General features: G+C 37.7%; 2 protein-coding genes across 2 annotated transcripts in view; one reads left to right on the forward strand and one right to left on the reverse strand.

Annotated features, from left to right (window-relative positions):
- Nucleotides 1-15,348, forward strand: part of LOC107564227 (serine/threonine-protein kinase mTOR) — a 181,439-nt gene that overhangs the window by 53,223 nt on the left and 112,868 nt on the right. The window contains exon 28 of the mRNA XM_016249242.1: nt 6,078-6,223. Coding sequence (XP_016104728.1) covers nt 6,078-6,223 — 146 coding nt within the window. The remainder of the gene's footprint in view (nt 1-6,077; nt 6,224-15,348) is intronic.
- On the reverse strand, nt 11,557-14,362 carry LOC107564228 (angiopoietin-related protein 7-like). The gene is made up of 5 exons (XM_016249243.1): nt 13,763-14,362; nt 12,874-12,974; nt 12,591-12,785; nt 12,221-12,416; nt 11,557-12,140 (listed from the first exon to the last, which is right to left on the reverse strand). The coding sequence occupies exons 1-5, from the start codon at nt 14,358-14,360 to the stop codon at nt 11,971-11,973; spliced, it is 1,260 nt and encodes a 419-aa protein (XP_016104729.1). The 5' UTR covers nt 14,361-14,362; the 3' UTR covers nt 11,557-11,970.

Raw genomic sequence — 15,348 nt, forward strand, 5'->3', positions numbered from 1 at the left:
GCGCAGGCGGATCTCCACCGAATTAGGGGGATCCCTTCAGCTTGAGGAGCCCTCTCGAACGCGCGTTGGTAGCCCCCCGGGATTGCTTGATCGGTCGGCGCAGGACCGTGAATTTAACCACCCGTAACTCCCGAACCCCAGGGGCTAGTGACGTGGGGGTGGTCTCGTTCGAGAGGGTTCCTCGAGCTGAAGGGATCCCCCGAATTTGGTGCGGATTCGCCATTACGGAGATATAGCCGTTCAAAGTTTCAATGGTTTTCCATAGACTTAAGCTTTAAAGCTCTTCATCCAGGTCGCCAGTAGCAAACAATGGAGAGCGCTCTGCTGGACAAACTAAGTAATTACACCATTTTAAGCATTTTATCTGCGTTATAGGTTCTGTAAAAAAATGTTCATATCGGCGGCATATTCGCAGATACCGATATATCATTGACAGGCTCATATTGGCCGATAATATCGGCAAAACGATATACCGGTCGGACTCTACTGAGAACAGCAGCGCCTGAGCAGCACACAGTGCTCACATTCTCCCTCTTGTTCGCCATCATCATCGTTAACAGTTCTGTCTAATACAGATAGAAGTCTGTCTAATAATCCGATAGAACTTTAAACAAAGGAATTAAAATGTGCACAAAAAGTATTATAACTATTGCTTTTATATTATTAGTAATAGAAAGGCAAACATTATAATACTTTCCCATTTGCCGTCAGCAAACATTCATCATTCAACATTCATCATTCAGCAAATACATTTTCGCATTTACATCATTTAAACAAATCTTTGAATGGCTAATGAAAATTTAATTTCTCAAACTTTGCAAACTTAGTTGAATCCAGTTGTGAGATCTTGTGAAGTGTGCATGTGACCTGCATGATTGTGTGTTCTCTGCGTGACTTTCGGTCCGCGCAAATTGAATGCTTTAAATATTAAATTTGTGATTTCAAATTATGCTGCACTTTATGCATTTACCCACTGTCATATTCATGTCATTTTCACTGTGTGCTGTATGTAAAATGAGTGTTACCTTGGCTTTATTTGAAAAAATACGATTCCCAATGCACACAAACTTCCCAGAACACTGAGTGCTCTGTTGGTTACAGTTTACTTCCTTTTTAAAGGGGTCATATGATGCAATTTCAATTCAAGCTCTTGGTGCATAAAGAAGATCTGTAAAGTTGCAAAGACTAAAGTCTCAAATCCAAAGAGATATTCTTTATAAAAGTTAAGAGTCAGCCACGCCTACCTAAAACAGCTCGTTCTAACACGCCCCCACATGTCTACGTCACTGTGTGGGAAGATTTGCATAACACCGCCCAAATGTTCACGGAAAGAAAGAAGGCATAACTTTTATTCTCGCTGTAGTATTGTTGTTGCCGCCGCCATGATGAAGGCACTGTGTGTTTCGTTGTGATAGCGAAACTACTTTGTTCGGCTTTCCAAAAGAGGACGATATCCGCTTCATCATGCCTGGAGCTGATCCGTGCTGGTCGCTGAGGAAATTCATCAAATTCGCGCTGTGGATCGCTGGATCGGCTTTCACCGTGGACGAAGCGGAGTCCAGCCCGGGGTCGTCACATGTGGTTGCCGCAAGCCGGCAGGCTGCTCCTTCGTCGAATCCGCCGGCCGCGCCGTTCCTCACTCTAGCCCGTCATGTGTGATGCTGTGTGTTTCGTTGTGAAAGCGAAACTGCTTTGTTTGGCCTTCCAAAAGAGGACACGACTAGAAATCAGTGGTTAAGTTGTATTTACAACACTGTTCCAGAACAGTTCAACCCAAATATTCAGATGTGTGCAGCACATTTTATGGAGGACCGTTTCCTGATCCTGGTAGAGTAGACTACACAATGCCGGCTGTTCTGACTCACAGACTGTAAGTAAGTAAAAATAATGTTTTTTTTTAACCTTAAGCCACATAAACACATTTCATTACACCAAATACACAAAATAATGTTCTTTTTAGCAACATCATATGACCCTTTTAATTATATTTTTTATTAAATGTTTATTTATTTGTGGAAAATATTTTGTCATCTAAAGTATAAGTATGTTTATTTTACAAATTGATTTTTTAATCCATTTTCAAATTATTTCAAATATCTTAAATATTAATTAAAATAAATAATTATAACGGCCATCAGCCACCCTGCTTTCCAAGATATCGGCATCGGCTGTCAAAAAATCAATATCGGTCGACCACTAATCCTATCCAGGGGGTCATTGATGTTAATAAATGTATGTAATTTCTGTTTTACAGCATGAGTAAACCTGAAAGGAGCGCTATAGTTCTCCTGCGCACTTGGACGATCACATTTCTTTTCGTATTTAGTAGGGGTGCTCCGATCCGATCAGCCGATACTGATCTTTTTAAAGCCTTCTTTTTATCATTTATAACTATTTATAGTGATACTCCAATCAGGATTTTTAGACATTTATTCAGGGCCTGAATTTTCATATTTTGAAATGGGAGGAATTCCCCTCTTAGGTGACTCTTGTGAGAGGGGAAGCAGCTTTCACACAGGAGTCTGCTACTGATCTGTGGCTATTTACCACAAACACAATATTTTTCCATTATTTTGATTTCAAATCCAAACATTGTCACTGAAAATGCTTTTTCTGCATTGCAATTATTTTTTTACAAAGTACAGTAATACAATCTTTCACAGACATGTTTAAACAAATATAAGCAACACATGTTGCAACACAATGCTTTTTACTTTTGCATTTACTTCTAGATTTATATAAGTCGCTCAAGCAAGTGGCAAAACATTTAAACTACTTTTCTTACGTTATCACAAACTTACCATTGAAAGAACTAGTCAGCTCTTCTACCTTTCCTTTTGCATTTAAATCTTTATTACAAGCAATCCTGCAGTTCATAAAGAACTTTGTTTTCCTACCTCCACGAGTGCCGTCTATAATTGCCTTCTTTATCTAAAAGTGCTCTTTCCCTTTAAACCTAGCCAAAAAGCCATGTGTTGACTGTGAAACACTGTAGACTTTAATTATATGCATTTATGGTGTAATTACTAAATTTTCATTTCAATCCATGTTCATATTCACTGCAAACAATGCGCTGTTACTTTAATTCAGCGCTTGAAGTGCAGCAAACATAGACTCGGTGCGGAAACTATCTCTGCACTGCTGCAGACGCACTGCTCCTGAACGCACTGCCGGACTGCAACCATGTGCAGTGTGAACGCTTTAATCCGTTAACATGAGCGCGGAAAAAATACGCACCACATATAATGTGAACTTGGCATTATGTGTGTGCGCGGCAGGTGTGCATGAGTGCACACGGTCTCCAGGAGCGCGAGCGATGAATGATTAAACACTGGCAAGAATTAAAAAGTAATGCGATTTATAAACTTTAGTGACGATGTGACACTGCCTTGATTGTGCAAGTGACAATTACTGTGTCAACTGTGCAGCGTGCAGCTCGCTTATAGACAGACGCGATGTGTGGTGATTTGAAGCCATTTGTGTATTTTGAGAGAGAGAGAGTGGTGATTCACTCACGCTGTTTGTGAAATTACGTCTCACACAAGGTTTTTAAATTGAAGTTTAATTAAGTTATTTAATGAAGAAATATCAGGTGAGTACCTCACCTTCAGCATTATAATTATTTCACTCGCGCCGGACAGAGACTGAGACGGTGCACGGCCATCAGCCACCCTGCTTTCCAAGATATCGGCATCGGCTGTCAAAAAATCAATATCGGTCGACCACTAATCCTATCCAGGGGGTCATTGATGTTAATAAATGTATGTAATTTCTGTTTTACAGCATGAGTAAACCTGAAAGGAGCGCTATAGTTCTCCTGCGCACTTGGACGATCACATTTCTTTTCGTATTTAGTAGGGGTGCTCCGATCCGATCAGCCGATACTGATCTTTTTAAAGCCTTCTTTTTATCATTTATAACTATTTATAGTGATACTCCAATCAGGATTTTTAGACATTTATTCAGGGCCTGAATTTTCATTTTTTGAAATGGGGGGAATTCCCCTCTTAGGTGACTCTTGTGAGAGGGGAAGCAGCTTTCACACAGGAGTCTGCTACTGATCTGTGGCTATTTACCACAAACACAATATTTTTCCATTATTTTGATTTCAAATCCAAACATTGTCACTGAAAATGCTTTTTCTGCATTGCAATTATTTTTTTACAAAGTACAGTAATACAATCTTTCACAGACATGTTTAAACAAATATAAGCAACACATGTTGCAACACAATGCTTTTTACTTTTGCATTTACTTCTAGATTTATATATTAAGTTCCTCAAGCAAGTGGCAAAACATTTAAACAACTTTTCTTACGTTATCACAAACTTACCATTGAAAGAACTAGTCAGCTCTTCTACCTTTCCTTTTGCATTTAAATCTTTATTACAAGCAATCCTGCAGTTCATAAAGAACTTTGTTTTCCTACCTCCACGAGTGCCGTCTATAATTGCCTTCTTTATCTAAAAGTGCTCTTTCCCTTTAAACCTAGCCAAAAAGCCATGTGTTGACTGTGAAACACTGTAGACTTTAATTATATGCATTTATGGTGTAATTACTAAATTTTCATTTCAATCCATGTTCATATTCACTGCAAACAATGCGCTGTTACTTTAATTCAGCGCTTGCTTTCACAGACATGTTTAAACAAATATAAGCAACACATGTTGCAACACAATGCTTTTTACTTTTGCATTTACTTCTAGATTTATATATTAAGTTCCTCAAGCAAGTGGCAAAACATTTAAACAACTTTTCTTACGTTATCACAAACTTACCATTGAAAGAACTAGTCAGCTCTTCTACCTTTCCTTTTGCATTTAAATCTTTATTACAAGCAATCCTGCAGTTCATAAAGAACTTTGTTTTCCTACCTCCACGAGTGCCGTCTATAATTGCCTTCTTTATCTAAAAGTGCTCTTTCCCTTTAAACCTAGCCAAAAAGCCATGTGTTGACTGTGAAACACTGTAGACTTTAATTATATGCATTTATGGTGTAATTACTAAATTTTCATTTCAATCCATGTTCATATTCACTGCAAACAATGCGCTGTTACTTTAATTCAGCGCTTGAAGTGCAGCAAACATAGACTCGGTGCGGAAACTATCTCTGCACTGCTGCAGACGCACTGCTCCTGAACGCACTGCCGGACTGCAACCATGTGCAGTGTGAACGCTTTAATCCGTTAACATGAGCGCGGAAAAAATACGCACCACATATAATGTGAACTTGGCATTATGTGTGTGCGCGGCAGGTGTGCATGAGTGCACACGGTCTCCAGGAGCGCGAGCGATGAATGATTAAACACTGGCAAGAATTAAAAAGTAATGCGATTTATAAACTTTAGTGACGATGTGACACTGCCTTGATTGTGCAAGTGACAATTACTGTGTCAACTGTGCAGCGTGCAGCTCGCTTATAGACAGACGCGATGTGTGGTGATTTGAAGCCATTTGTGTATTTTGAGAGAGAGAGAGTGGTGATTCACTCACGCTGTTTGTGAAATTACGTCTCACACAAGGTTTTTAAATTGAAGTTTAATTAAGTTATTTAATGAAGAAATATCAGGTGAGTACCTCACCTTCAGCATTATAATTATTTCACTCGCGCCGGACAGAGACTGAGACGGTGCCGCTGCATGTCGTGCCAAACCTCTCACGGCAGTGTCATCAGCTTGAGATCGTTTTTTTGAGATCTGCCTTTTTAGAGACCGCCGATCAAACATCCCAACGTGATTATCGGCCGATAGTGATAGGTAGCCAATCAATCGGAGCACCCCTAGTATTTAGTATGATCTCGTTGTGTTGAAGTCCGGATGAATGGTGCATTTGTTCAGTTTTATTCCAGCTCAGTAAATAGAGCTCACACCATTCAGCTGTGACTTAGCAAATGGGCAGTAAAGTTAGAGAGCCGTGAAGTGAGGAGTTAACACAGTGAGGGTCAGTTATATTGACTTTTTTTTAGCTAGATGCTCTGTTTTGCTCCGTTCTGGCCCATATCATATGCTATTTCATTCAGTTCTTCTCTTCTGTATCTAAAGTTTTTCTTTTCTTTTTTTTTTTGTTCTCCAACTTAGGGCCCACTTCCCTTGAGAGATGACAATGGAATTGTTCTGCTGGGGGAGAGAGCTGCTAAATGTCGGGCATATGCCAAGGCCCTGCACTACAAGGAACTTGAGTTTCAAAAGGGCCCTTCACCACTCATTTTAGAATCCCTCATCAGGTAGGAATCAAAACATTTCTTAAGTCTGAGGAAGCCATGCAGATATATTTTGGAGAAAAATACACTGTCGTTCAAAAGTTTGGGTTCAGTAAGATTTGTAATGTCTTGTAATGGCTCATCAAGGCTGATCAGAAATACAGAAAAAATAGTTATATTGTGAAATATTATTACAATTTAAAACAATGGTTTTCTATTTTAATATACTTTAAAATATAATTTATTCCTGTGATCAAAGCTGAATTTTCAGCATCATTACTCCAGTGTCACATGATCCTTCAGAAATCATTCTATTATTCTGATTTATTATCAATATTGGAAACAGTTTTGCTGCTTAATATTTTTTGGAATCTGTGGTACATTTTTTCAGGATTCTTTGATGAATAAAAAGCTAAAATGAACAGCATTTGTTCAAAATAGAAATCTTTTGTAACAATATACACTACTGTTCAAAAGTTTGTGGTCAGCATTTATTCTTTTTTTTTTGGAAAGAAATTAATGCTTTTATTCAGCAAGGATGTGTTAAATTTATAAAAAAGTGTTAATAAAGACTTATATTGTTATTTAAACAAAATCTTTTTAAATTAACGCTGTTCTTTTTAACTTTATTTATCAAATAATCCTGAAAAAAGTATCACAGGGTCCAAAAAAAAAATATTAAGCAGCACAACTGTTTCCAACATTGATAATAAATCAGCATATTAGAATGATTTCTGAAGGATCATGTGGCACTGAAGACAGCAGTAATAGCTGATTAAAATTCAGCTTTGCATTGCAGAAATAAATTATATTTTAAAGCATACTAAAATAGAAAACCATTGATTAAATGGTAAAAATATTTTACAATATTACAGTTTTTTTCTGTATTTTTGGTCAAATGAATGCAGCAATGATGAACATAAAAGACTTCTATAAAACATTAAAAATCTTACTACTTCCAAACTTTTGAACGGCAGTGTATGCCATATGACTCATTTATATAAAGGTATACTTTAGACATGACAAGAAACAATAACCATCAATAGGGGTTTGGTCTCCAAAGCTAGACTTTCTCTTAAAATTCAGCAAAAACATAATTATGCACTCAGTTTTCATTTTTTAACCACACACACCTACAATTGTCCCCTTACACTTTTTATAAGTATGCGCTCAACAGTTTTAAAAATCACCAAACCGTGTCTCAAGTTTCCTCCAATGTTCCTGCATTGATTGCTTGTTTTGGGACGACTTCAGGTTTCATTTTAAATGTGGTCTGTGAATTACTGGAAGGTGCTTTGGGAGTTGAGTTTCCCCTTGATTCCTCCATAACGGTGTAGGTGTAATGTCCTTCACAGAGACATTAACTAGTGTGGTCTGTTGAAAGTATAAATAAATAAATTTTTATCTGATGTAGTATTTCAAGAATAAAAGTAAGTGATGATGTCCAAAAACAATAAAAGATGCTAAGTGATGCATCTTTTATTGATTTGCCCGATTAGCACAGTTTTCCTTGATGTTTTAGTCTGGGCAGGACATATCAAAGATTTTAAAAAAGCCAATAATATTTCCTTTTTTTTTCATAGCCTGGCAAATGTGCATTTGACAGCTATATTAAAAGCTAATTCCAATAGATCTCCCCTATAGTTTTAATATGAAGCACAGTGATAAATTTAGCAAGGGTAATGATGTGTAGTTTGAAAAGTGTGTAATTTATGGTGGTGCATCCTCCTCGTCTGCTCTTCTGTTTATAATGTCAAGACTGTTGAACCGTGAACCGTCTTTAAAAATGAAAATTTCAAAAATGAAAATTCTCTTATTTACTCACACTCAAGCCGTCCCAGAGTCATATGACTTTCTTTCTTCAGATAAACACAAACAGAGATTTTTAGAATAATAATCAATTTCTGTGAGTTCACATAATGCAAGTGGATTGCATGACGCAAAACTAGACTTAATTTGCCTTGGAGTCATTGTTTCGTCCCAACCTACTCTACAAAACTAGAACAACATGTTTTTTTTGTTTTTTTTAATAGAGTAGCATATAGCTAGATATTTTTGACTTGAAAAAAGTAAGATTTCCTTAATCTTAATCTTCATTTTCATTTAATTCTGAGTTTATCCTAGTGTTTTAGTGACATCTGCTCTCATCATTGTTTCCATCCACCTGTTTATTTTACACTGCAAACTTACAGAGTCCTAGATCTTTTTTCTCCAGCCTTTTCATTTGACTCTTTCCTCTTTTAATCTATTCTGTATCTGGGTCGGCCCTCCCATGGAGCTGTTTTTAATTTCAGAGGACTTGAGGAGTGCTTAAAGTAAGATCATTTTAATGCATCCCAGCTGCCTCCACACACTTCAGTCTTAGCAGAGGCCTTAGTTAGATCTGCATTTGTTTTTCTACTTTAATTTTGGAAAATTAGGGTGGATTCCCTTTTGTTGATTGGTGGTTAAAGAGATCTTTTCAGTCTAATGGTATGCAGTGTCTCAGGTCACATTCCTCGCTTTCTTGAGATCATTTTAGAGCAGTGACTTTATTTTGCTTGATTGAGCCAAGATCTCTTTGGGAAGTTTTGATTACTCCAAAACATAAAGAGTATTTGAAATTATTACTGAAAAGGCATCTGTTAATTTAGTTAGAAAAGGTACCAATTGATTTGTCTTTGCATTATCTACAAATGTAAACTCTCAGTACATTTCAGAATGGAATCAGTAATTATCAGATGTCTCGTCAGGAAGCTTGTGATTGTGAACAAGAGACTTCTCGTCTAACCCTTACCGTATGCATCTACGGTATGAATCTTCCCCTCCCGCAGACGGCACACCCAAGACTCACTCACTGCCTGATTTGTATTGTACAGAGGAATGGTTAGAGAAATTGCTGGTTCATGGTCAGAAATAGTCAGTTCATGGTCAGAATAAATTACTTACATTACCAGGACCTTCTTTACAATCCTTATTACAACTTTTTGAAGAATGACAATGTCAGACAGCACCTAGGTGTTCATTACAATGGCTCTGTGCTATTCCAGTGTTATGAAAGTGCACATTTATGTTGTCAGAGGGGCACATTTTTTATGTTAAATTGTTGTCTCCTGATTGACGAACATTTGTTGGTGATATTTGTTGTTTAGTGGTCCAGGTAGATTCAATATTGTTTTAATATTGTTTCTGTGGCTGCTATTTAGAATGTGCATTTTGGCATATGCCAGTGTTTGTCTGTGTTTGTTACTGAGTGTGGTCCACATTTGTCTAAATAGTGCATATCTGAATTAGTGATCGACCGATATTGATTTTTTTTATTACCGATACCAGTTATTTGCATGTTTATGTGCCCGATAACCGATATGCAGAACCGATATTTATTTACTGTTATAAAGTAAATAAATGACTGAGTGAAGTAAGAACATACTTCACTTTGGTTTTTCCTCTTTTCAGTCATCTTTTATTTTTTTTAAATGTTGAAAATTAGCAGTCTTTCATGTTAAATTTAATCTTCATATTACAACAATAAAAGGATTTTCCTGAAATTTTGCATTTCCTGAGCATCAACCACATCAACCTGCAATATGAGTGAACAGCAATATTAATGCGGCTTCACGAGACTAATGATGAGCAAATATACAACAGAGAGAGAATTAAATTCAGCGCTTATATTTCCAACATGTGCTCATTCATGGCTGCATATTTAATTCAGGCAAAGTTACATCTTTATTGGGACAGGACTTGATGGATTATTTTACATGACTCCGTGAGTTGGTCTCTATTTCTTAGAGCCAAGCTGCATAAACTACATATCAGGCATTTTATGTAATGTTATGTTAAATAAAGTTTACTAACTACAGTAAATCAAGTACCTGCACCATGCAGTTGTTGTTGTCTCGTCTCCCCTCAGACACGCTGCAATGGCGATCCTGCGCGCAATTCTCAAAACACCCACAAGATGGCGGCGTTTATTGGCGAATCCGATATTACAAAACCGATATCTGATTATGGTAAAATGCTTAAATATCGGTAAATCGATATATCGGTCGCTCTCTACTCTGAATTAGTAATAAGCTGTTTTCCCATGGAACTTCAGCTAAACTTTGGAGACTGAGCCAGTTCTCGGGCCTGGTACTGATTGTGTTCTGTTTCTTGGGTCCTTTGTATTGTTTTGTCTTGTTTGTGATTTATCATAATAATAATCTTTTGTGTGGTAAAGAACAAAAAAACTAAGAAATGCTGAGAAAGTTAGAGAAAAGGTCTGATTTGTTTGTTTTCCGTGATGACTTGTGATGAGACTTGATTTTTTTATTTTTTTTGTCAGATGATAAAAATGTGATTGAAGTAGAATAAGGTAGGGCGTAGTCTTTTGAATTTTATTCTGGGTTGTCCTTCATAAATATACCTGCAAGATTAAGAAATTCCTCATTAAGGGTCTGCAATGAAGTGAAGGTAAATAAATGATGACAATTTCCATTAAAACTATTGCTAATTATAATCAAAACATTAATGGTTCCTTTTCAACTTTTGTGCCATTAAATCATTTTATGTCCCCATATGCTTATTGTTCTGGTGCATTTTTCATTTTTCTGTTCATGATGATGATCGTCTTTTCTTATTAATTAAGTGTTAAATGGTGCCCTCAGTTGAACAATATTTTGTACATTTACAAGCACATATCCTTCTTCTTGGCTGCTTCCGAGGGGGCTCTTGAGTGACAAACCCCTAAGCTGTAAAGTTTTGTGCTGGGTCTTGTATGACATAAAAAACGGTGTTGAGTCCAACCAGTTGGGCACATGAAGTCCTCCAAGTTCCTGGAAGCCTAGCCTGTGCATCCCAGAATGCACAGAGATTCTGCACTAGCTAAAATTATATGGAATGTGCTCGTGTTGATCCAGGTTTTGAGTATTATCGTAAGAAATTATTAGATTTAGGCCTATGTTTTTAGGTGATAGTTTGATATTTATGGTTATTTCTCGAAGAATCACCCTCACCTTTGGTCATCACCTTTTATTTATTTGCTTTTTGCATGCTATCTCTATTTACTTTTGTGTTTGTCTGTTATGGGTTTATGGCCATGCTATTTGCATAAGCTGTCTGTGATAGTTGTGTGAATCGATCTTGAGCTATGTGAATTCTGAGATCAACAATCAAGGCAACAACTGCTTGATATAGTGCTCAAGTGAATAGAGTGGCCGTTCTTGAAGGTCAAGACAAGTACTTCTAGTACTCCTAGTTGGAAGCCATTTCAATGTAATTTCATAATGTTGTGTATTTTGTGTTTTTTCAAGTTTTACTCCCATGGTTGTGACTACCTTCTTGTTCGTTTTGTACCAAAGCAGACACACATAATTTAGGTAAAGCAAAAAGGGTTTTTTAAATATACAATTTATTAATCATCCAATATTTTACTTTTTACACAGTTCATTTTACTGTACCAGTGAATTTACTAATGTCTCTGAACTATCAAATTGTTTGTGATTGTACATTTGCATTTTGTGTGAATGGCTTACATTAGCTTGTTGTTTAGTCTTGTTGCTTTCAATGATCATGTGCATAAAATCCTCTAGAAAAAGCTAAAGAAAAGAAAATATTTAAGAGATAAATACCATGTATAAAATGCTATTTACAATCATACATCGTTTCATCACATATTCAGTCCTAACATTCTGTTATACAAATGCATTCCCCCTGAAAAAGTTTGCCCAGTTTAAGCTGTAGATTATGTGGATCCATTGATGCCAAGGTTTGGTGGTGAGCAGGAACATACATTTGGCTTTGACAAGTCTTTATGGTACAAAGCTCTGTGGTCGGATCTTCATCTCCACGCGTTTCAGTGAGTAGTTTGGTCCGTGCCATCCGTACCAAGAGATGCCGTCTGAATTCTTGATATGTGACCCATAGCGGTGAAACACACCATTTAGATTTGAGTCAGTGCAGCAGTTGTACCAGTATCCACCTGTGAAAGAAACCCAGTAAGGTTAAGTTACAAAGTTCGTTCCCACAGCAGAATATTGTGTGGTGGGTGCTTGTTTTTACCTTGGCGAAGTTCTGCGCAATTGTCCACACACTTGTCATTGTCTTTGTCTTTAGTGCTGAAGTTGGTATTATTGTGGTAGCGTAGAGAGTCGCCAGCGTTTCCGCTGTAATTGGCGATGAAGAGCTTGTAACTGTTCATCTCATTGTTCACTGTAAAGAAGTCATATTCAGCGTAGCGTGTCTCACCCTCCCAGTCCTACCAGAATACAAAAAAATACCAAAAACATACAGATTGGGTCATATAAGAAAGCTTGCGTTAAGCGATGTTGACTTTAAATATTCAGGGATTAATATTCCTTAATGAGTATCACACAGGATGAAGCTTTTCTTTGTCTAATTCCACATTGGTTTCAGTTATGCGCATACTTGCCTCCATCTCTATTCTTAGCACTGTGGGCTGTCTAGTCAGACGAAAGATGTTTTCGTTGCCGAGCCAGAAGTCACCACGAATTGCACCAAAACCATTCTTGTACTGCTTCCAGTTGCGGTTGAAGCTTGTCAAACCAACCTTGCGTCTTTGAATGACGGTCCAGCCACCACCATTGTTCTCCATGTCGCAAAATACCTGAAGAGACCAAAAACATGGGCATTCATTGCAAATCTTCTTTCAAAATGAAGACCATCCTTGTATGAAGACTAAGATTTAGACTTACATTTAGTTCAGGTGTTCCAAGGAAGTCATCTTTTGGTAGTTTATACTCTCCAGAAATTTTGTAGTTCTTGTGGTATAGGGATGCACAATCATTGATCGCATCTAAGGGAGAGATAATTCTTGTTTTAGGGTTTCAAAAGCCAGGTGCCAAGGGATTTCAACCTAATGGGATCCACCAACAGAAGAAACTTCAGTGTGCACTCCTGCTGAATTTAAGCTATGTATGTCTGTGCAACTAGCACTTTCTTAACAAAGCCTCACTGTTTGCATGGTTGGAAGTGGGAAAAAGGAAACACAGCTTGACAAATGAATAATTGGGTATTAAACTACAGCTTTTGTAACATGCTTCGTTTAACATCTCTTTCTGCTTTAAGAGATTAATAGTCCAGTAGTTTTTGGGGGGGGGGGGGGGAATGCTTCCATCATTCTTGTGTGTTCAGTGTAAGAATCACAAATTAACTGCTGTGACTTGGCTACTGTTGTAAAGCCAGACATTCCTGCACATGTTAGCCTGTATTATTACCTACTGATTACCTCTAACTGCTGCCCAGACATTTCAAAGCTCCTTGGGTACTACTATGTTAATGGTTCCCTAAATTAAAACGTGTGCGTTGAAGGATTCCATGTGCTTGCATTAAAGCATTCTATTCGGATGAAACAAAAAAATGCAGTTTCACAGGAAATGCTGCGACAGATTGAATTTAGAAATAACCCAGGGAAAATAATGTAACTTTTTGTAAATAATGCCTAAGAAAATAATGCCTCTGTGGTATGTCAACAGCCAGCATATGTGACCTGTGACCCTGCTGAGTGCGGAAAGTAGACTAACACATGGTGTGTGCTTGAAAATAAGCTTTCAAGCACACGTTGAGTTGTGTGTCAAGACTCACCTGAAGTGCTCTGCTGTGGAGCAGATTGGGCAGCCTGCAGCTGCATGATTTCGATCCGATTGTAGATTTCTGAATATTTGCTCTCGGCCTCTGTGACTCGGGCCTCTTGTTGCTGGTTAAGCTTTTCCAGCTCCATCATCTGCCGCACGACCTTCATAAGATCAGACTCTTGCTTCTTGCTCATTTCTTCCAACATGCTGCTCAGATTGGCCACCTGAACCTTCAGGGAGCGCACTTCATCGCAGCATTGTGCTGGTTTTGCTGGTTTGGGTGTTGCCAAGTTCTTCTTGAAGGAACTCTGAGCCATCACGTGACCAAGGACTAGCAGCAAAAGAGTCAAGGATGTAGCTGTCATCTTCACGCTTTTTGTTATTATGTGCGGAGAAAGTTTGAGTGGTCTGTCTGTTGTGGAAGACGCTGATCGATCCTGGCTGTGTTGCTCTCTCAAATACTTGTCAGATATCAGGGCACGAGAAAAATGTAGGAAGATCTCTTTAGAATGAAGTTTAGAACTGTAGAATATTCTCCGGCCAGGTTTCTCTTCTCTGCTCTTCAGAATCAGATGTCTGCTCACACCGAGGGTCTGCAACAGATGCATCTTAAATATCTTTTCACGTGTACTGTGCCCTCCCCTTTTGCTCAGGCCCACAGTCATTGACCCCCCCCACCATCTACCACCACTAAGCCCTCCCCACCCTTTCCCCCTGGCAAAATGTTTTTCCTCCGCCTCTTGTCTGGTCCCACCCGTCAACACGTGTGCCATGCACCTCACAATATTTCCATTTTGCGCAAGCGGAATCTGTTTGTAAACAGAAGATTGTGTGAAGACACTTTGTTCTGTGAAGGTGATACATTGTCTGATGTTCTGATCTTTTCTTTTAAAGAAAAGTGATCTTCCATGTGACATCCTCTTATTGAAGAGAAGGACTTGTGAGAGGAAGCTGTGGTTTCTACCATTCTTTTAATTTCTCAGAACTGGCTTGTAATTATTGGAGTCATTGCTAGTTAAACTATGTGAAATGCCTCTAGCTTTTAATCTACCAATTAAAGGAGTGGTTCTCAAACTTTTTTCAGGTGGTAGACCACTGAAATTTGGACCACTTAATTCCCCAAATTACATCTTTTCATCAATCCTGTCATAAGCCACGAGTCATAATTTTGCTAAAATGTTTTATATATCTATATATATATATATATATATATATATATATATATTTAAGTAAAGTCATTTTATTTGTTAAGGGCTTTTGACAATACACATTGTTTCAACGTAGCTTTACAGACAATGATGTTAATGTTTATAATATATTAAAATCTTCTTGCTTTATTGAGATTTCAATGTAATGAACTACATTACTACTTTATATCAGAAACCCCTTATCATAAAGTCAATAACACAGTTAATTCATTATGAGTTGACTGACTGATTGATTAATTGGTTAATTAAATGACTGGGCTTTTTGTTCAAATAAATTTTTTTATTAGGTAGTCATGGACCACTTGTAATCTTTTGACTGGCCACAGATTTTGACGGTATGATAACCTTAAGCAAAAATATCACGGTTTCACCGTATCACGGTATTGTC

Source organism: Sinocyclocheilus grahami, unplaced genomic scaffold (genome assembly GCF_001515645.1).
Source record: "Sinocyclocheilus grahami isolate Dianchi unplaced genomic scaffold, SAMN03320097.WGS_v1.1 scaffold917.1, whole genome shotgun sequence".
In the NCBI taxonomy this organism is placed as follows: domain Eukaryota; kingdom Metazoa; phylum Chordata; class Actinopteri; order Cypriniformes; family Cyprinidae; genus Sinocyclocheilus; species Sinocyclocheilus grahami.

Excerpts from the sequence above, each read along its gene's own strand:
- LOC107564228 (XM_016249243.1), bottom strand. The coding sequence starts at position 14,360 with ATGCATCTGTTGCAGACCCTCGGTGTGAGCAGACATCTGATTCTGAAG. Across the intron at positions 12,786-12,873 it reads TTGGAACACCTGAACTAAAT|GTATTTTGCGACATGGAGAA; the intron begins GTAAGTCTAAAT and ends TGGTCTCTTCAG. Across the intron at positions 12,141-12,220 it reads TTGCGCAGAACTTCGCCAAG|GTGGATACTGGTACAACTGC; the intron begins GTAAAAACAAGC and ends TTTCTTTCACAG.